Source organism: Juglans regia, chromosome 2 (assembly GCF_001411555.2).
Source record: "Juglans regia cultivar Chandler chromosome 2, Walnut 2.0, whole genome shotgun sequence".
In the NCBI taxonomy this organism is placed as follows: domain Eukaryota; kingdom Viridiplantae; phylum Streptophyta; class Magnoliopsida; order Fagales; family Juglandaceae; genus Juglans; species Juglans regia.
In genome coordinates this window covers 23358319-23381664 of record NC_049902.1, presented here as the reverse complement: position 1 = coordinate 23381664, position 23346 = coordinate 23358319, and the positions used below count along the sequence as shown (strand labels likewise).

The 23346-nt window shown below is 32.8% G+C and overlaps 1 protein-coding gene and 1 non-coding gene across 2 annotated transcripts; both read left to right on the top strand.

Annotated features, from left to right (window-relative positions):
• Nucleotides 1–16385: 16385 nt before the first annotated feature.
• On the top strand, nucleotides 16386–22518 carry LOC108991587 (SNF2 domain-containing protein CLASSY 3-like). Its single transcript, XM_018965906.2, has 3 exons — nucleotides 16386–17465; nucleotides 19823–19981; nucleotides 20632–22518. Exons 1-3 carry the CDS (start codon nucleotides 16386–16388, stop codon nucleotides 22516–22518), a joined length of 3126 nt encoding a protein of 1041 aa, XP_018821451.2.
• Nucleotides 18064–18191, top strand: LOC118347844. Its single transcript, XR_004800989.1, has one exon. It is a non-coding gene; the product is annotated as a small nucleolar RNA snoR80 (small nucleolar RNA).
• Nucleotides 22519–23346: the final 828 nt, after the last annotated feature.

The following is a 23346-nucleotide window of genomic DNA, read 5'->3' as shown; positions in this document are numbered from 1 at the left end:
CAGTGTTGCGAGATGAGAATGGCAGAGTTATGATGGCTTTTAGCCGTGCAGAAATTCCCTTGGAAGGTTCCGAAGGTCTAGAGCTTCTAGCCATCTTCAGAGGCATGCAACAATGTGTTACTATGGGTGTCTCCCATTTGGTTGTGGAAAGTGACAGCTTGTTAAGTATTGAGGCACTAAATGATGATAGCATGACTAACTCTATGTTGGGAGTGCTTTATTATGAGATAGCATGGCTAGTTGTTTTGTTGTTTGTTTGTTTTCTCATGTATATCGAGAAGGTTGATAGTATGGAGGTTTGGTGGAATTGTATTCCAGACTGTATTTCTCAAACTGTATGGTTTGATGATTGTCTGTAATCGTTTGTTTTCCAATTGATGAATGAAATTATCATTTTCTATCAAAAAAAAAAAAATTTGCCTATTTCATTCATATCCAATTCTCATATTGGATTATCTATATTTTCTTTATATAATAAATTAATAATAAAATAATATTAATTTATTTTTCAAAAACTTTAAAATTATTTAGTTTTATTATATTTTACCATTCTACTGATTATATGTTAATTAGTAATAATATTATAACTCACAAAAAAATGCTACAACCAAATCATAGTAAAAAGTAATAAAAAAATATTTTTTATTCCTTTTGGCCAATACAGTAACTATCAAATTTGACCCATAATACTAACTTACTGCAGCAAAAAGTCATCCCCTTTTACATTTGCATAATCCAATACAACATATTTTAAGACTCTATTAGCCAAACATCTTTGGCCAAAATTCGACTAAGAAATTCATTTTTATAAATTTAACTAGCCACTTTTTAATAATATAAAATAACAGGCTCAACAAATATTTTATTATTCTATTAAAATATTAATTTTGAACTATTTATTTATTTTAATTCTAATTGTAATTTATTCTTGTAAATTTTTTATTTTAATTCTAGTGGATATTCTTTATTTATTTTACTTATAAATTTTTGTTACTTGGAAAACTAATAGGAATTCTACCTCTGACGTGTATTCTATTGTATTCATTGAGCTAGCAAGTGTTGTAAAATTAAGAGTCGTAGTTAAGATTTTAATATATATATATATATATATATATATAAAGAAATTATCTTGAAAGTTCATATTCAAAAAGTCATCACGGTCGCCTGGAGGTAGAAGCAAGCAACAAAAAATAATACATTTCTACTTGCAGGGAGAGAAGCAAGTAGCGGAAATATAATATTTTAATCTAAAAATAATATTTAGTTAGTCCCTTTGGCTCAACAAATTTGACTAATGATATTAATCTGAAGTTAAAATTATTATTCATTTATTGATCTCATTATTACACTTTAATTTGTACTTTAGATATTCTTGGCTAAAATTAAATTTTATTGAGTTGACTACTAATAATCTAACTGTTCACAGGCCAAAGCATTATTTTAACAAAAACAATTCGTTGTCTGTCTTCTTCCCTCCATTCTGCTCGACGCCCACCTTCCTCTCCCTTTTTCCTTTGCCGAATCCTCTTTCCATTTTTTCTCTCTGTTTTTCTCTTCCCTTTTCCCTTCGCCGAACCCTCTACACCAGACCGAGACTCCCTCTCTCTCATTCTCTCGATTTTTCATTCTCTTTTTCTCAGTTTCCTCTATAGGTGGCCTTCCTCTTTCTCATTCTCTTCCCTCTACACTAGACCGGTCTTCATCTCTCTCATTCTCTATGTTTTCACCAGACCGAGACTCTCTCATTCTCTCTATCCACCGAAAACCTAACACTTTGCTGAAACCTACACCATGACTACGCCTCGCGGCTCATCTCGAATCCATGGGTACTCTCTCTCTCTCTCTCTCTCTCTCTCTCTCTCTCTAACTCGAATTAAGTTCCTAGAAATTTGAACTCTTTTATCAGAATCTGTTTTTTATTTTTTATTTATTTATGCGTTCTTGTTTACCCAGGCTTTTTTTTTTTTGTTTTTTTTTGTCAGTCATTACTGGGAAGCTTTGTGGTTCTTTTCTTCTCTAATATTTATTTTTCTTTGGCTTTACGTTTGGTTTCTTTGAAAATGGAGTAATACAGCTGAGATTGACGTTATGGGTCATGCGGCTTATGTTGTTTTGTTTTTTGGTATATGTTAAAAGTAGTTCGTGTTGATTGAGACATCCAATGAGCAGTGCTACTCATAAGCTTCATATTTTGTATATCCATTTAAAAATATATCATTTTACTTTTTTATCTTATTTTACTTATAAACATGTCCAGAATCATTTTCATTACGTTGGTAAAAAAGTAAAATTATATATTTTTAAATGAGTGTGTAGAGTGTGAGACTTATGTTTAGAATTTTTCGAGCTGCATATTACTGGGCTTGTGAGAGGCTCTTTTTGGTTCCTGGTCTTTGTGCAAAATGGAAAATTTCCTCATTTCAAAATATTGATGTGCATAACTCTGCTAAAGATTTTCCTCTGGATCCATTTAGATTGTTAATCTCAAATACATTTGGTTGGCTGCCTGTGATGAGGTTCCTGCAGAGGGTGAGGTGTTGGGAGTACCGCCAACACCCTTCCATTGTTCGTGTTACCCACCCGACTCGCCCTGACAAGGCTCGCCGCTTGGGTTACAAGGCAAAGCAGGTAACAGTGGCTTTAGATACTATGGACATTCTATGACGATGCTTGAAATATTATTTAGAAAACATTTCGTAGAGGTATTTTCTGTTGAGTTTGATATGAGGTTTGGATGGAGGTGCCTAATTCAACTTATGTATTTTTTTTTTCTTTCATGTACTTATTGTTTTTGTCCCAGCAATCAAAGTGAGTGTTTTCCTTTTTTGTAAAAATTTCAAGTTTGCCTCTGAAAGCAATAATTGAGAAGACATTTAAACTAGAAGTTACTTGCAAAATAAGTTTTTGTTTATTGCAATCAAGGCTTGATGCTGAAATCTTGTGGGATGCTGTACTTTTAGGGTGCTACTTAGGGGGTTTTGAGTTTGGGATTTCTAATGTTGAAGAATTAAGAGATTTGAAGATTTTACTGCCCATGCAGGAAAATGTTGGAAGGTGGTGCAAGATTCACTGGAATGATTGGCTTGAACAAGAATAACAACAACTACGATGATCTATTGCAAGGATTTTACTTTAAACTTGATGAGGGATCCAACATGTCCATTGACAATTTTGGAAGCCTGCAAACAAGCAACGGTGGAGGCTCTGTTGCATTGTTGTTTGCAGATATGGCTGCAGGTCTTGCAACAATTCCACACAGTTAGCCAAGTTGTTGTGGGTGCTGTCTTGGGATCCATCTTCTGTATTTTGTGGTTTTGGTCTTGGGATGCTTTTGTTCTACAAGCATTTGATTCCCGTTTATGTGTTTGAATAATTGTTGTTCTGGGAGTTGTTGGGTTTTGCCTAGGATTTCTTATACATGTAGTTCGTAATTGGTTTCGGGATGGGGAAGAATTCTCTAATTAAAAGAAAATTATTAATTAATATATGAAGAGTACTTGCAAAATATTACAAAAAATTGTTAAATATTATTAAAATAATATTATATTATATTATTATTTTGATTTTAAGATGACTAGTCCAATATAGATTTACCCAGCCAAAAGTTGATGTTATAGCCAAAAGTTGAGATTCTCTGGCAATGGCTACGCCATTATGTAACTCATTCATTCAAATATTCAACCCTTTCGTTTGCATCCGAGCTAAAAAATCAAAATTCACCAAAAGTCACAAACTAGTATATTGATAAAAGAAAATGGAAAATGGAATGAAAGACTTCTTAAAAAATTAATTAATTATCAAAAACATAAGGGCCAGACTTTCATTTTTGTTGAGGATAGGGTTGTAAAATGAACAGGCTACATGACAGGCAGCTTGAATTCGACTCGACTAAATTCGAAATCGACTCGACTCGAATATTAAATGGATCGTTTGTAAATATAGAATTAGGCTCGATTATTAAACGATATAAACTCGTATAAAACTCGATCGGCTCGATTAATGTTCGTGAACAAACTCGTATGAAACTCGGCTCGACTCGTATATATTTATACATATATAATACAATATATTATATATAATAACCAAAATTTAGATATATATATATAATTTATAATATTCATAATTAAGTATATAGACTTAGTGTTATTATTATAGACTTATAGTCCACTATATATACTATATATAAATTTATAATATGAAGAATACATGCAATAAATATACAACATAATAAATTTAGAAATTACACCATATGGTCCATATTATATATATATATATATATATTCATATTAGTATATGTATGTTAGAAATATGGTATATTGATATTAGTATATGTATATATATGTTAATATGCTACTGGTGTTAGAAAGATGGTGGACCAGTGGTGTTAGAAATATAATACATTCATATACTATTACTAATGTATGGTGGTGTATGATATACTAATATTAATATGAAAGAAAGATGGTGGTGTATTAGTATAAGATATTAGTATATGTTACTATGTATGATGATAGATAATATTAACATATCATATTAGTATTAGTATATACATATGGTGGTGTATCAGTATTAGTGGTGTATTAATAAGTTAATAACTATATAGTATTATTAATTTATTAGTAGTATAGTATTACATAATATATAACATTTTAACAGTACAAATTACACCATCTCCTTATCATATTAGTACAATAGTATTATAGTATTAATATATAATAGAACTATAATATTATATCATGAGTAATAAATTATAATGTTTGATAAAATATAAAGTTAGACAATGTTATATACTTATATATGTATAAAGTATAAATATATAGTTTTATAGTATATAATACATATAATTTTATAGTATATAACATCTGTTAAAACTTAAATATTAAAATATAGTTTTATAGGATATAACTTATAACATTGTACTGTTTTGTACTATAACTTAAATATTAACTTAAATATAGTATATAACTTAAATATTAATTTATAATAATATACTAATATATAATTTTATAGTATATAACATGTGTTATAACTTAAATATTAAAATATAGTTTTATAGGATATAAGTTATAACATTGTAATGTGTTACATGTTAGAGAGACTACCTGTATGACATTTGGAGTTATCGAGGCCTATGGATCTTTATATCCAAATCTGAGCCATTGATTCATCGCAAAACCCTAGCCACCCCACCCACTTGCAACTCGATTCTCATTTATCCTTCAGTCATTTCATACTTCCTTACTTATTCTCTCAAAGCCAGCGTGAAACCCTAGCCTCCTATGCTTCGATGGCTTCGTCGCTTACCTCATGATTGCCATGGAATGAAGCCTTGAATTGATTCTTGATTCTTGAAGGCTTGCAGCCATCAAGATTCAAGAACCCGATGGGCTTCTGTTTTGAATCTTGTGATACTGGCTGTAACTGTGAGAAACCCTAGCAGATGCAGCCGGTGGCCGTATTTTTGGGGAGCCGTGGTTGTAATCTCAGCCTCTGAGATCGTAGCCGGTCCTCGACACTTGGGTCATTAAATGCATGCATTTATGACTCTCAACCAACTGAATCCCTGATTCTATGGTTCGTGGTTCTCTGGTTTGTTGATTCGTCCGTCTATGAGTCGATTACCATTGTATTTTTCTTGTTTCTAAGCATTTGGCTAGGATTTGGTAACTTAGTAGATTTGATTGATCTTATCTAGTTATAGTTTTATCTTAGCATTTTCGAGAATTCATTCTAGTTCTATCTTAACTCTTTATACATTGTAGTATTGTTAGTTGTTACATTATAGATCTAGATCTAATCATCTAAGTACTTTGTTTGCCAAACATGATGTGTGGTCAGTGGTGTGACATTGTTCTGCCATACATCAATAACATCTCGGTCATATATGCATGTTTTTGTAGCTTTGTGACAGTCCAATGTCCATCACTTTGATTGATAAGTTTATGCTTTATTTTTTATTTTTATTTTTTGTAATGGCAGAATATGCCCTGTTAGAGCTTTATGCTGTTTTGCTATTGTTTACAATTACAAATATATGTTTTGAGTTTTATATTTCATATATGAGACCAGAGGAAAAAAAGCATTATGAAGAGCTTGCCTACAGATCTGTGCTTGAAGCAACGTTTACAGCCCACTGTGAGTTTAACTTATTCTCCCTCTTACCTAGTGCTATGTTATATTTATTTACTATAGATTTTCAATTTTTCATTTGCTTCTCTAAGTTGTCTTTGGTTATTTGTATATATTGTTGATTGGAGTGTGGAGATTTGGTTTTGGCTGTATGTTCTTGCTCCCAGTATTTAAATATGCTTTTTTTTAAATGTTTTGATTGATTAATTTGACCATGTCTGGTTCTTGTTTAATGCTTTATGTTCTTGCTTGAAGTATTTAATGATGTTTTATTTTCTTTAAATGCTTTGGTTGATAAATATGGTGCTTTCTTTGAACCTATTTTGGTTAATTAATCTTATCCAATCTGGTTCTTAATTCAACTATTTAATTATGTCATCTTTAACATGTCTTGGTTGATTAATCTGTTTCAATCTATTTTGTGTTATGTTCTTAATTCAAGTTTTTAAATATGCTTTCTTGAACCTATTTTGGTTGATTATAAATTATCATATATGGTTCTTGCTTCAACTATTTAATTATGTCATCTTCAACATGTCTTGGTTGATTAATCTTTTACAATCTATTTTGTGTTTATATTCTTTCTTCAAGTCTTTAAATATGCTTTCTTGAACCTGTTTTGGTTTATTATAAATTATCATATATAGTTCTTGATTCAACTATTTAATTATGTCATCTTTAACATGTTTTGGTTGATTAATCTGTTGCAATATGTTTTATGTTTATGTTCTTACTTCAAGTCTTTAAATATGCTTTCTTGAATCTGTTTTGGTTGATTATAAATTATCATATATGGTTCTTGCTTCAACTATTTAATTATGTCATCTTCAACATGTCTTGGTTGATTAATCTTTCTTCAATCTGTTTAGGAGGCACATCGAGGCACCAAGGCAAGAGTCTACTGAAACTGCTCGAGTCAAAATTATTTGACTCTAACATCTTTTGGTTGATTATATCAATTGTATCAGCCTTGCCTTTTGGAGGCACATTGAGCCATCAAGACAAGGCTGCCAAGGCAAAACTGTTGGAGTCAAATGTTTTTGAGTTTAACATATTTTAGTGTCCTTGCTTCTGGAGGCACCTTAAGCCATCAAGACAAGATTGTTTTTATTTTAGTTGATTAATATAACTTGTATAATCAATGTTTATATGCTTATTTTATGTTTTTGGTTTTGTGTTTTAAAAATATTAGACCCTAGCAAATGGATGATCGTATGAATTTGGTTGATCTGGTGGATGAGTACGAAAATGAAAACTCTATTGAGATTAGCCATGTAGAACCCATATCTGATGATGGTAGAGACACTGCAAATATTAATACCCCTAATACTGTCTCTACTGAGGGCCCAACAGATGTTCAAACAATAGCCAATGAAAGAAAAAAAAAAAAAAAAAAAAGAACTTCCAACGTATGGAATGATTTTGTCAAATTTGAACGTGATGAGACTAAACAGTCTCAATGTAAGTGGTGTAAATCTTTGTTTAAAGCATATCAATCAAGTTCTACGACTACACTACATAGGCACTTGCTAACTTGTTTGCCATACATGGGATTTAAGAAAAAATAGAAAGTCTTAGCAGTTAAGTCTAAGGAGAAAGATGATGGCTTTACTGTCTCAAGCTTTACCTATGATTGTAGTAGGGTTTGAAAGCTTACCTCTCATATGATACTTTACCATGAATATCCATTTTCTTTAATGGAACATGTGGTATTTAATAAGTTCATGAGTGCAAATACTCCATATTGGAAAAAAATGTCTCGGCCTGCTACAAAGAATGAATGCATGATAACTTATGAGACTGAAAATATAAAGTTAAAGGATTTGCTTAAATTTGTTAACAAAGTTCATATCACAACTGACATATGGATTTCTTGTCAAAAACTTTCATATATGGTAGTGACATGTCATTTTATAAATACTGATTGGCACCTTCAAAGGCGTGTTTTGAACTTTTGTAATGTGCCACCTCCACATACTGGCCTTCTTATTGCTAATGCTTTAGAAAAGTGTTTCCAAGGTTGGAGAATTGAGAATAAAATTAATTTAATTATTGTTGACAATGCAAGTTCTAATGATATTGCCATTAGGATCTTGAAAGATAATTTTAGATTGAAGAAAACATTGTCTGTAGGAGGGAAATAGTTTCATGTACGTTGTTGTGCGCATATAACTAATTTACTTGTGCAGTATGGACTTGGGGAGATTAGGGAGATTGTTGATTGTGTGAGAGATGATATAAAATATCTGGTAGCATCAGAGATTAGGCTAAAACAGTTTAGTAAAATTGCAAAACAGTTGCAATTGCCCTCAAAGAAACTGATTTTAGATGTCCCTACAAAATGGAACAACACATATTTAATATTGGATGTTGCAATTCAGTTCAAAGAAATTTTTCTAGATATGGTGATAGAGATAGTAGTTTTGAATGGGTTCCAACTATTGAAGAGTGTGGGCAAGTTGAAAATGTTTGTCAACTACTTGCTATTTTTAATGAAGTAACCAATATTATATTCAGAAGTGATTACCCAACAACAAACTTATTCATTTCTGAAGTATGGAGAATGAATGACATCTTAGGTAAGAAGAGTAGAGATGAGAATGAATATATGAAATCAATGGTAAGGAAAATGACAGTTAAGTTTGACAAATATTGGAGGGAGTGTAATCTATTGATGGCAATCACTGCAGTGTTAGACCCTAGATTCAAAATGGTCCTGATCCAATTCCGTTTTCCTTTAATTTATCAAGAGCTGGACGCTTCTAAGAATATTGATCACGTCTCTCAAGTGTTACATGAGTTATATGATGAGTATGTTCATGAATACAATTCGACTCTTGAGGCACAAAGAGAATAGAAAAATACTCGAATAAACGTATCCAGTTGTTCCTCAAGTGTTGGGAGAAGCATGCAGAGTGACCGGTCATTATTTAAATCTTTTGTTAGAAGTGTTGATATCGTGCAGCCTAATAAATCAGAACTGGACAATTATTTAGAGGAGAGTATATATATCTGTGAAGAGGGTTCAGATGCAAGTTTCGATGTCTTGGAATGGTGGAAAGCAAATAGTCTTAAGTTTCAAACTTTGTCCAAATTTGCTCGAGATATATTGGCTACATCAATTACCACAGTTAGCTCAGAATCAACATTCAGCGTAGGAGGTAGAGTCATTGATCCTTATCGAGGTTCATTGTCAACTGAAACTGTCCAGATGTTGTTATGTGGGTCTGATTAGGTTAGAGCATTTTATGGTCTTAAAAGATCATCAACAAATTCTGTAAGTATAATCTATTTATTTTAACTGTCTGTTGCTTTTTTACTATTTTATTCTTACTATTATTAATTTATATACAAAAATACTAATGCCTGTTTTTTTCTTGTCAATAGAAGGATGTTCCATCATAAACTCAGATTCTCTTGCCATAGCCATAGGTTCATACATACTCAGATTCTGTTTTTTTTATTATGTTTAATCTATGGAGCATTTGAGCAGCTTTCTAGTTTTATCTAGTTTGTAGTGTTTAATCTATATGTTTGTTATCTGATATTTGAACAGTTTGGTTCTAACTGATTTTGTTTGGGATGATATGAGTCATGATAGTTCAGGTAATTTCTAAGTTCTAACTTCTCACCATCTAGATTTCCTAAATTTCTTTAAATGGCAAATTAAATTTTGCATTGCAAACATCCCTTGACAATATTACTAAGTTTGTTAAAAGTACTTGAGTAATGATGCAAGGGAATAAAAATGATATTAATATTTTTTACTGTATCAGTGTGTGCAGGTTGTCTTGGTGAATTTCTTAAAGGTTGGGAACTTGTTGACTTTTGTCATGGTGAACTCAGATTTTGTATAAGTTTGGTATTTTCCTATCATTGTGATGTTGATAAATTTTGGTAAGTGCAGTCTGTAGTTGTCTAGCTGATTTTGTTGAACTTTGGTAACTTATTGTAAACTTGGTTTGGTAAAAAAAAAGGTGTCTGGCTATTTTTTTTGGCTGTTTTTGTTGAACTATGATAACTTGTTGTGAACTTTTTTTTGGTGACTGCAGTTGTTTGTCTTGGTTGTCTGGTTGATTTTGTCGAATTTTGGTAACTTGTTGTGAACTTGTTACTGAACTTGTAACTTCTTTCGTAACTTATTTGGTAACTACTTGTAGTATTAGTATATGCCTATTGAGTATTGCATACTTATGCCTGCTGGTTAGCAAATTCGATTATTCTTGTGGGCCTGTGGCTGACTGGCTGGTAACTGCCTGTTGTATTAGTCTATGCCTATTGAAGTTGTCAACTTGTTTACCTAACAAGTTTGTTGTTTGGCTGATATAAGTCATGCTTATTGTTGGGTCGCTGTTTTGGATCTGTTCTGTGCTAATTGCATTTGGTAACTGCAGTTGGTAATTTAGCTGAATCCATGATGCACATCTTTCTATCTAATTTTAGGAACTTGCTGACTTCTGTGACTCTGTCATGGTGATTTCAGATTTCAATATGAGTTTGAATCCCTAATGCACATATTTGTTTATGAGATTGCTTGTATAATTGTATTGTGTAACTTGTTAGAGATATGCCATTGATTTTTTAGGTAAATTAAGTTTTGTATTTTCTGTCAAACACTCATTTGACAATATTACTAAGTTAATAGTATTTGAGCAAAGGATTAAAAATAACCTTAAATTTTTTAGTGTATTAGTGTATGCAGGGCAACAATGTCAAGATTTCTAGCTCCATTCATCAACAAATGAGGACTTCATTCATTTCACAGCCCATTTTAATTTTTTTGAAGTTTAATGTATCTTATTTTGTAATTTATTGTTGTAATTTGTAAAGTATTTTTTGATTCACTAGTTCCATTATGATGTAAAAATTAAAAATGTTATTTAATGTACCATAGGTCCATAGTCATAATACTTTTGAATGTTTTATGATATAAATTTGTATTTAATTTATTATTTTATTGATGCATTTATTTTAATTTTATATTAAAAATTTTAGTCTTTAAATTTTGCCATAAACAAGGGGCTCGGCTTGTTAATTGAACCGAGCTCGAGCTCACTTCCATTCTACAAGAGCCGAGCTCGGATGCTATAATATACCCGGTTGATAAACAAGTCGAGCCCGAGCTTGACTCGAGTAGTGAACGAGCCGAGCTCGCACGCTCCAGGCTCGCTCGAACTCGACTAGTTTACAGTCTTAGTTGAAGAACTCATTCAAAGAGAAGCATATATGCATGCAAAATGGATAATATTTATAGAGAAATCAATACTCTTTTAACCGAACTTGATCGAGAATCTAATTTTATAGCAGTTTCTTTTTCTTAATTTTCGACAACCAAACAGAAAATCGCAAAACAATAAGAAAATACATCTAAAAAGATGAGATTATTGAGGCTTGTTCGACGGTAGAGGGCGACTACAAAAGAAAATTTAATATTTTTGTACTCATCCTCTTTTGATGTTATAAGCTGATGTGGAGTTTCGTAATTGGAGGGCACTAAGGGCTTGGTTTGTGCCAAGACTTTCGAAGTTATTCTCTTAAATTTTAAGTAGAAAAGATAAAACGTAAAAAGAAAATCCAATGGTAATGCTCACCAATCAAATAAAATTGAATAATTTCGAATTCTCTAATACCCCAACAACTAGTTCCATTATGATGTAAAAATTAAAAATGTTATTTAATGTACCATAGGTCCATAGTCATAATACTTTTGAATGTTTTATGATATAAATTTGTATTTAATTTATTATTTTATTGATGCATTTATTTTAATTTTATATTAAAAATTTTAGTCTTTAAATTTTGCCATAAACAAGGGGCTCGGCTTGTTAATTGAACCGAGCTCGAGCTCACTTCCATTCTACAAGAGCCGAGCTCGGATGCTATAATATACCCGGTTGATAAACAAGTCGAGCCCGAGCTTGACTCGAGTAGTGAACGAGCCGAGCTCGCACGCTCCAGGCTCGCTCGAACTCGACTAGTTTACAGTCTTAGTTGAAGAACTCATTCAAAGAGAAGCATATATGCATGCAAAATGGATAATATTTATAGAGAAATCAATACTCTTTTAACCGAACTTGATCGAGAATCTAATTTTATAGCAGTTTCTTTTTCTTAATTTTCGACAACCAAACAGAAAATCGCAAAACAATAAGAAAATACATCTAAAAAGATGAGATTATTGAGGCTTGTTCGACGGTAGAGGGCGACTACAAAAGAAAATTTAATATTTTTGTACTCATCCTCTTTTGATGTTATAAGCTGATGTGGAGTTTCGTAATTGGAGGGCACTAAGGGCTTGGTTTGTGCCAAGACTTTCGAAGTTATTCTCTTAAATTTTAAGTAGAAAAGATAAAACGTAAAAAGAAAATCCAATGGTAATGCTCACCAATCAAATAAAATTGAATAATTTCGAATTCTCTAATACCCCAACAACATTAATTGGCGAATTTTGAATTCAAGATATAATTGGATCGTGCTACACTATTTGGCTGTAACATATATTGTATGTGTTTTTTTTTAAGTTATTTTTTATATAATATTTTTTAATATTTTTTAAAAAATAAAATAAATTTAGAACATTATTAAAAATACTTTCTTAATCAAGAAGTAAAAAAGAAAATTATTAAAAAATACTTCCTTAATCACAAAGTAAAATAAAAAATCATAAAAAAATATTTTATATTTTACTTCATGATTAAGCAAGTATTATTTAATAATATTATAAATTTTTTTATTTTTTAAAAATATTTAAAATTATTAAAAATATTTATATAAAAAAAAAATTAAAAAATACACATTATAAATTACACTAGAGCTCCTGCGGGAGCTCCAGCATTTTCCTATATAATTACTGTATCGTAAGGCTGTCTCTGCTCAGAGGCTGGGTTCTCGTGCTGTCCTATAATTTCCAAGGTAGAGCAAGCATGTCATATTTATTACGAATAATGATATTTTACATCTTTCTTTTATTATTTAATTTAATTTTTTTTTTACTTTTTAAATTTAAATTAAAAATCTCATTATATAATATTTTTGTATAATCTTAAAAAATATAAATTCAATTAATTAAAAATAAATATATATAACTACGTTGATTAATTAAATTTATTTTTATTTAAATTATATAAGAAAATTATATTTTAAGATTTAAAAACATAATTAAATAATAAAATTATAGTGAATGAGGTGTCTATCCATTTATTATATTTATTGATATCTTTTCAATTCAATTTCAAAAGATTTTTCTGGTGTCTGCGTACGGCAATTCAGAAAACAAAAAGGAAGAGTGGGTCAGAGATTTTCTCCGATTCAATCGAAAAAGATATTTTTGGAAAGTGAAAGGGTCAGCATCAGGAGGATCCTATTCATTTATTGTGAATTGTAGCAGCCTGCATATTATAATCGTTACAGATCCCCTAGTCTTCCATCCTGGCCTATACCTTCCGTTCCTCAACCCAAAAAAAAAAAAAAAAAAAGCGCACTGCTACGTCCCGAATTCGAAATTTAAAATTTATTCCGAAAAGTATAATCTTTTTTATTTTTTTTATTTTTTTAATATATTTTTTTAATTATCATAAATATTTTAAAAAAATAAAAAATTCATAATATTATTAAAAAATATTTTTTTAATCATTTGGTTAAAAAAAAAAAATTTCCATTCTAGATAAATTTTAAATCCTGAATTCGAGATCTAAAATATTTTTTTTAAAAAAAAAGAAGAGTTCTAATTCGTGCCAAATTGTCTCCTTCTGTAAAATGGCAGCTTTTTTCCATCTTTTAAAAAATTACTTTTATAAAATAAAAGTAAAAAGAAAATGATAATATAATTTTCACTTTGCATAATATGTATAATTGGTTGTTTTTTTTTTCTTTTTGCATGTATTCTTTTAATATAATTTATTTCTTTTGACGCGGAGGTACATATGACAAGAATATCTTAAGAAAATAAAATGTATCATACACTCTTGAATTATCTCAACTTTTGTAATATGATGCTCTAATTTATTATCTTTTCTACCATTTGGACACCAAATGAAATGAAACTCCAATAGAGGTCATGTGTCATACATGAATGCACTATAATATTGATTCCATTGTTTAGTTAATAATGTCGATCATAGTAAGAGTTATTCTGATGGCTAGTTAATCAACATAAACTTGAGATTGAGATTAGGGAAAGATGAAATATAGAGAGAAAACTCTGAGAATAGAATTTATACATAAAAGTCAAAACTTACGAGCTGAGTTCAAATAGGTAAGAAAAATCAAGATTCTAAGAATTTTGCCCGAAAATGAAAAATTTCAATTATTGTCTAAAAAAATAACAAAGTAATAAAATAAGATTCTTCATCAAGAATATAAACCAGATCGAAATAAAGATCATTTCTTAAAATGATAGCAAAACATTACTATAAAATGAAAAAATAACTTAAATTGCAGATTCATAAGAAAAAATGGCTAATTTCAATATCGAAATGAGAACCACTAGGCATAACATGGTGACCATGACATGTGTTGATTCACAGTTATGATACCCTTCAAAGTTATGGTAAAAAATATTGACGCATGCGTAATATTGCTTAAATTTTCAAAATCTTTATATTTTTTTGTCATATTTGTGTTTATTTGCCTTTTCGAGATAGTGTGGCGCTATTAACGTTAAATATGTCAGTTCAACATCATCAGAACCAGAACCCATCAGTAAGTCACATTCTTGTATTGATTACCCATCATGTGCCATGCAAGCACTTATGGCAAGATGATATAAGGAATCATCTGTTGGATCGATTTATTGAAAAATAAAAAGGGGGAAAATAAGAAAAAAATTAAAAGGAAAAAAAATCCATTCAACATTGGACATTTAAATTATTTAGAGAAAAAAGGCATATATATAAAAATAAATATATATATATATATATATATGTATTATAGAACATCCAATGCAGGTCAGGACAAGTTGAAGGAGTATATTAGGTTTGGCTTGTTATCACAAATTATTTTATTTTATTTAATCATTATATTTATTTTAAATTTTTTTAAAAATTATAAAAAATAATTTTTAAAATAAAAATAATATTTTATTTTTTTTTCGAGACCTTAATTAGTCATTTCGAGTCGTAAGGAAAATTGGAAAAAGGTGAAAGGTTCAACACCTTTTCTCAATATTGTTTTTAATAATATTTTTTTAAAAATGATATTATTTTTTCTTTTAATTCTATTTATCAGTAAGATTGTGCAAACAGTCTCTCAAAACTGCAAATACAAAAATACAATTTGTCATTGTTTTGTGTGTGAATGAATAAACTCCCTTTGGCCACTTCCTTGCATGCACGCTTCGCGCCTTTTTCTCTTCTATTTTTCTCTGACTCTCCGTTGCTCCGTCTCTCTCTGTGTTCTCTTTCTCTCAAAGAAAAATGCATTGATTGTTGAAGGCAAGGCTCACCCGGTAACTGACGTACTCTGTACGTTTTCCATGTATTATGCGTGTTGTGTAAATATGCGTGTTTGTTGATTATCCCTTGTTTTGTTCTTGTTTTTGGGGTTTTCATAGGAAAGATTGAGGACCGATGATGAACTATAGCTTGCCCATAGCGAAGAGAACCAGGCACGGGAGAGCCCTAATTTACGAGGAGTACCATGAGGAGAAGAAGAAGAAGGAGAAGAGGAAGGATAATAATGGGGTTGACTCGGTCACTCCAAGCGTACCCAGTAGAGGTAGTAGGAAGAAATTGGCGGAGATGATTAAAGGCATTAGTCGGTTTGAGAGATTAGGGGCTAACCGTAAAATGGAGACTCAGAGCGAGACTGTTTCTATGCCTCGTAGAAGTGCGGAGGCCAGTGTGGAAGAGATTCGTGTGAATGATTGCGCTGAAGAAGTTAGTGAATCGATGAATTTGATGGGCAGGGAGAGTCTGGGGTTGAAGAATAAGGAATGTTCTAAAATGGAATTTGAGGGATTGGATAATGTGGATGAGATTATGGTGGATGATAGCGAGAAAGATGTGGTGTTTTTGGCTGAAGGGGTAGATTTGGACTGCGTGAACTCGAATTCTTCAAGACTGACATTGGGGTTGCAGAGAGATGAGGGAGTTGTTTGTATTGATGCTGATGATGAGACTGATTTGAGTGCGAAACATGTAAATGAAAGTGGTTTTTTGAAGTACAATGGGGTGAGGGGTAGTGACGAAATGATTTCATCGTTGAAGGGAAAGGTTGAGAGTGGTTGCTTAATTTTTTATGATAGAGAGGGTAAGGATATGGCGGCCAGGACTCGGTCGCGGTTCAGATTGTTGAATAGGAATGATAATGAGGATGGTGGTGATGATGCTGCATCGGCTGTTTCGAAGAGGAATAATGATAAGGATGTTGATGGCAATGTTCTCTCTGATTGGCTGAGAAGGAATGTGGATGAAGATGGTGGTAGTGAAGTTATTCTGGAGACATCGTTGGAATCGTCCTCTAGTGAAGATGACAATGATGATGACGATTATGAAGCGAAACAATTGCAAAGCTGCGAGGATTCTAAGAAGATCAGTTCGAATAGCAGTAGTCAAGAGGATGAGGAAGAGGAAGTTGCTGCGGAAAGCAAGAATATGAACAGAGGAAGTGAAAAAAGAGGAAGGCCTAAAAGATTTGACGCTGGGGTCAAGAGGAGGAGATATGGATTGGACTTCGTGGTGGATAGTGACAAAGATATCGACGTTAATAATCACGAAGAGGGTTCTGTTAATGCGCTTCATTATGTAGCAAAACGAACCCGTTCTCATTTTATTTCAAAATGCAGAAAGAAAAAAATGAAGCTTGGAACTTTTAGTCACCCCTTATGTGTTGATGAGGAGGAAGTGGAATCTTCATCTGCACATGATGACAGTAATGAAGGCGGTGATGATGCTTATGATGATGCTTATGAGAGTGAAGATGATCTTAGTGATGACGAGGCTTATCATGCTGACAAGAAAACTGTGTCTACTAGAGGCAAATATAAGAGTGACAAAGGTAATCGTGGTGAACGTGTGCAATCCACCAAGAGGATGCCCACCAAATGTAAGGGCATCCGCTGGGAGAAAAGTTGTAATGTCATGAGGATTCTTATAGATTCCATTTTGGAGAAGGAAGAAGTTCGTCTAGAAGAGTTGGCTTCTTCTGGAGATGAGGCTTGCAAAGATGAAAGCAATCCATCATTTTCCGAGACGTATCTACCCCTGAAGTTCACTTTTGGAACTGAGGAGCCAAATTCACCAAAGAAATCAGAAGATGATAAAAAGATGGATGAACTTTGGGCTGAGCTTGAGCTTGCACTCAGAGCTAGTGAAATTGGTTCGGTCGATTCTGCTAAGGTATGCTGTCTATGTGAAGATGCAAGCCAAGAGAGAAACATTTTTCAACTCATTTTACTTTTCTCATATGTTTCTTAAATCAGTTCATTTGGAGCCACGGTAACTTCTATTTCCTGTCTGTTCTGCATGACAATTTTATTTAATGGATTATAGTATGATCAATATTAGGAAGCCTGTATATTTCAGCAATCAAAAGTGCTAACTGGGTATGAAATGTAAACGACCTTTGTTTTTAGGTGAAATTGTGAATTAATTTGGTTTTGGTTTTTGGTCATGATATACGTGGTAACTAGAGACCCAAGGGTAATGAGTATACGTTTGCATGGCCTACTGATTGGGGACATTATTTGGTTTTTATGTTACTGGTATTAATTTATAAGAATGGAACTTGCATATCACATTTCGAACAAAATGCTTTTTACTGACAATGGATAATAATCGAGTAATCACTCATGCTGATTCTGCTGGTCCATGGATAGCTTTCATCAATTGGTGAAGTATCCCAGACATGTCTGCCATAAAATAGACAGCATGGTTTCCTTTATTTTGTCAAGTTTTGACAAAGTGGAATTAAGCTTTAAATAATACGAGTTTACTTATCAAAAGGACAAAAAAAAAAAAAAAAATCTTGGTATAATGGCTCAGACCCTACATCTAACTTTTGTGGCTATCCTGATCAATGGTTTCTTTCAATGCCATTTGATCCCAGAAACACCACATATATTATTTGTTACGATCGTTAGAGAACTTATCAAAAAAAAAAAGGACAAAAAATAGTAATAATAATAATGCAACGAGTTTGAAGTATTATGTTTACAGCATTTAAAATGCCATTCCATGTGATAGCTTACAAATGAAAGAAAAGGAATATGTGTAAATTCCTGGATTGATGGACTACATCCATTGATGACTTATAAGCTATGGAGCATAGATGGCCTATATTTTTTTTATTAATGATATGTAATCAAGCCAAATCTTTAATTTCTAAATGTGTTGTTTTAAATATGAACTTTCGATATTGTTTAACAACCTTTTATTCCCATATTCCTGCATGCATTTGTTCATTTTTGTGTGCTGTAAACTATGGCATCCTCACATTCTCAGGATCTGTCTTTGAGTGTTCTGAAGGCTTTACATGAACTATAAAATCTAAAATCATATATTTCTTTATTTCAGGCTGTTATATTATGATGCCTTTTGGCTAAATTAATTGGGCGTTCTATATATCTATATCTATATATATATATATATATTTGTAACTCTTTTAGGTATTGTTAGCAGGTATTGTTAGCACATCTGCTGCTTGGGTCTTTGTGAGAGTAATGTTTTAAGGATATGAAGAGCTTCATCAAAAATATATTTGTACTGAGAGTTAATTGGCCTGGCTGTAATGTGTAATGTTTCATTCACGAGTGTTTTATTTTTCTTTCTTTGATAAGTAGTTCATTTTTTTTTTTTTTTTTGAATTGCAGTTCATTCCATGCTGTAGTTCCAATGTCATTAGGCTGAAAATTGGGACTGGAAACATATTGATTAGAAATTGGTTTCCAAAATTGTTATGATATTTATATATTTACGTGCATGTGCAGGTGTGTCTTGTGTGCGTGCATGTATTCTGTGTGTCTTGTGCATGCAATCCTGTGTGTGTGTATTAAGAGCATCTTGCGTGTATGTGTGCGGTAACTAGCATGGCATATTTCCGTCTGAGTACAAGTGTAGAATTAAGTTTAATATGTGACGAAGCAAGGTTTTAAATGTTATTTTATTTTATGCAGAGCTTTTCTGGTTTTTATTTAAATTTCTGAAGTACTTAAGCATGAAACCCACATTCTTGAGTGTTTGAGTTAAATATATACGTTGCCATTACGGTATTTTCTACTCTGATTTCATATGTGCCTCATATTTATCGTGCTCTTTTCATTATTGTTAGCTAAAAAGGATTTGAGTACTTTGCTCGTAGCTCAATAGGCGATTGTATTGCTGACATGATTTGAAAATGAACATAGCACCATGTATAATGACATTTTTAGGCTTCATAAATGCACAATAAGGCTCAATAAGAGGGAGTCCAAGGTACCTGTTGCCCAGAATGTCTAGCATATGCCCACTGATGCTCTTGGCTACCCCCACAGAAGCATTTATATTTGAAAAAATGGGTCTAACCATGACCATTTATTGTTATTATTTTCTGGCCTTCATCCCCTAGCCGTATATGTACTCATCAAGACAACTACTTTTTTCTCTGCAATTTTTTAGTTTAGTTGACCCTCTCTCTCTCTCTCTCTCTCCATTTTGCCCCATCTACTCTTGGTGTATATGTTGGGGTGAAACTTGAAATGTTAAATGTTGATCAACAGGTTGAAAATGAAGATGCCCTTCCTCCAGAGGATGATGTTGATAGTGCTAGCCTTTGCCACCTAGGGAATCATCAGATTATTCTTGATGAACAAGTTGGATTTAGATGTGCATTTTGCTCTTACGTCAAAATGGAGATCAAGTATATTCTACCATCTTTTGTAAGTCATGCAATTTTGTCTTATTCATGTTCATATTAATCAAGATTTTGTTCTTAATCTCTCTGTATCTCTCTCTCCCCTTCTCTCTCCTGCAACATGCCAACATAGAATCATATTGATATTTTTTAGGATCTAATATTTAATGATAATAACATTACAGAATTCAAATTAATGCAAGTACTTTAACGCATTTGGACTTGACATTGCTAGCTGTTTAGTACTTGTGTTGATTTGAAAGCACAGTATATGATGGGCTATTAACTTGATAATGGGATTTCTTTTTTGAATTGGAGAGCATTATACTCTGTCGAAAAATATTCACTGATGTTACCTTGCAGACATCCACACACATTTAAATGTACAAAGAAAAGCTTGTCACATGTTAATTTGCATGACTTAAAACAAGAATTATGATGCTATTTGAGGTGAATGGCTGGTGTTTTGTGTCAAACCAAGTTTTTTCAGGTTTGCCGAGTTTAGTTGCTAATTTACATTTACTGATTTAAGATCATTAAGCCTAATGCTTTACTCATGTTTTACCTTCAACCTTTTTTCCCCATATAAACCTGTACTTATCAACTTGATAATAGAGGAGCTTTGTATCATATATCTGCTTTTCTTTTCTTTAAACGTGGTTTTGCATATTGCAGAGTACACATCCTTGTGGAAAATCAGACTGGAGGGACTCAGGGGGAGCAATGAATCACTCCATCTTTGATGAGCTTGGTTCTCAAGATTCCCTTTGCGATTCCTACCATGGCAGTGGATCCCGAGAGCATGCTGAAGGCACAGTGTGGGACATCATTCCAGGAATAAAAAGTAGTATGTACTCACATCAACGTGATGGTTTTGAATTTATTTGGAAGAACATAGCCGGAGGAATTTATCGTGACAAGTTGGAAAACCAAACAACTTTCTCTGGTGGGAATGGGTGCATTATTTCTCATGCTCCTGGGACAGGGAAAACCCGGTTGACCGTTGTTTTTCTCCAGGCATACATGAGCTGGAATCCAGGATGTAGACCACTCGTTATTGCTCCTTGCAGCATGCTCCTTACATGGGAAGAGGAATTTCAAAAGTGGAAATTCGACATCCCCTTTCACAATCTGAACAAGCCAGAGCTGTCTGGCAAGGAAAGTAAGTTTGCTGACTACATTGTGAGGCAAGTTGGACACCTGGAGAAAACAGATATCCGTATCTTGAAGTTGTATTCCTGGAGAAAGGATAGAAGCATTCTAGGGATGAGTTACAAACTGTTTGTAAAACTTACTGGTTTGAGAAAGGGTGAATTGAAGCCAAGTACGCAACATGCTCAGATCAGAAATATCCTCCTTGAGCTTCCTGGTATTGTAGTCCTCGATGAAGGGCACATACCTCGAAACTCCGACAGCCATATCCTGCAGGCTTTGTCAAATATCAAAACAGAAAAGAGAATCATCCTTTCAGGAACTCCTTTTCAAAATAATTTTGATGAGCTATATAATACTCTCTGCCTTGCACGGCCAAAGTTTGCAAACATAAGACATCAATGGGGTTCTCTTACAAGTTCCATTACCAAAGCCACTGATGACAGGCTGAAATGTGAGAAACTGAAGAAGGTTAGAGATATGATTGAGCCATTTGTGCATGTACACAAAGGTTCCATACTACAAGAGAAGCTTCCTGGTTTGAGGGACTCTGTGGTTATATTAAAGCCAGCCCAACTGCAGAAGAGCCTCTTTGATGAACTCAGTCATTATGCTAAAGGGAACCATTTTAAATTTGAGCATTACGAGTCTTTGATATCTGTCCATCCTTCAATCTTGCTTAAGTGTGGGGAAAAGGAGTTTCCTTCTGACCGGGATAAGTTAGAAGGATTGAATCCAGAGGCTGGAGTAAAAACAAAATTTTTAATGGAACTCATCCAGCTTAGTGAGGCTATGAGTGAGAAAGTTTTGGTTTTCAGTCAATATCTTCGTCCATTGACCTTTATGATGAATCAGCTCAAGTCTCATTTTAATTGGACTGAAGGGAATGAGGTGCTGTATATAAATGGAAAGAATGATGCAAAGGAGCGCCAATCCTCAATTAATGTTTTCAATGATCCCAGTAGCAACATTAGGGTATTACTGGCGTCGACAAGGGCTTGTTCTGAAGGTATAAATTTGGTTGGGGCTTCAAGGGTTGTTTTATTGGATGTGGTATGGAATCCATCGGTGGAAAGACAAGCTATAAGCCGTGCACATAGGCTAGGGCAGGAAAAAGTTGTGTATGTTTACCATCTCATTGTCTTTGGGACAAAGGAAGAGAAGAAATATTATAGACAAGTTGAGAAGGACTTGTTGTCTGAGTTGGTATTCTCTTCTTCTGACATGAGTGATGACCAGCAGAAACTCTCACCTCCAGACCTGAAGGATAAAATTTTGGAAGAAATGGTTCAACATGAGAAACTTAAACATATGTTTGAGAAGATAGCATACCAACAGAAAGAGTCCAAACTAATTGAGACTTTTACCTTGTTGGAAAAGCGATCTGTTGTAGCATCATCTAGTTCTTGAGGCTGAAATCATTCTCTGTTTGGTTCAAAAAGTCTGGTGGCATTAAAAGGGTTCCAGAAAATCTTGAACATTGACAGTACATGATGGAAATGATGCGAATGGCATGCTTCATATCTAGTCTGCACTCCTTTTGTTTTTTCCCAAGCTACCTAGTCTGCACTTGGCGATTCTCTGTTCTTTTTCTAGAATATTATTAGCTGGATTTCAGAATTTACAGCTTAGTCAAAGGTTGATGCATTTCAATGTTCCACCTGTGATTCTGGTGTATGCTCATGCTATACACACAACTCTTAACTTTTGGGATGGGATTGTGGAGCATTGGTAATGTGGTGAGTTACATATATATATATATAATAGGCAAATAAGAACGATAGTAAGATTGAAACCTTCAAATATCATCCGAGTTTACAATTGTTTCTCTTGTTTTGCCCACACATGCTTGGGATATCCATACATTTGACATTGTAAGTTTGTTTAGGCCAGTCGTGACTATGAGATACACTTGCATTGGCTTCCTGGTAGCTTCATATCCCTCCCCACTTCCAAAAAGAAAAACCCTTCATAAAAGGTGGAAATTTCACTCTTGCAATTGTGTTCTGTTGTTTTTCTCACAATGAACTAGCTGCCCTTGAAAGGGTTATATGATATTTGGCAAAAACTGTATCGCCATACTCTGCTGCCCACTGTAGTCTGTAATGGCAAGGGTAGGAAAGGAGGATCATTTTTCTTTTGGAAAGAAAATGAGTTTTTTTTTTTTTTTTTAATTTTATTATTATTACTATTCATTTATTCGCTTAAATATTGCACTACCATACGACTCAAACGTAC

Excerpts from the sequence above, each read along its gene's own strand:
- LOC108991587 (XM_018965906.2), top strand. The coding sequence starts at position 16,386 with ATGGCGGCCAGGACTCGGTCGCGGTTCAGATTGTTGAATAGGAATGAT. Across the intron at positions 17,466-19,822 it reads GTTCGGTCGATTCTGCTAAG|GTTGAAAATGAAGATGCCCT; the intron begins GTATGCTGTCTA and ends GTTGATCAACAG. Across the intron at positions 19,982-20,631 it reads AGTATATTCTACCATCTTTT|AGTACACATCCTTGTGGAAA; the intron begins GTAAGTCATGCA and ends TGCATATTGCAG.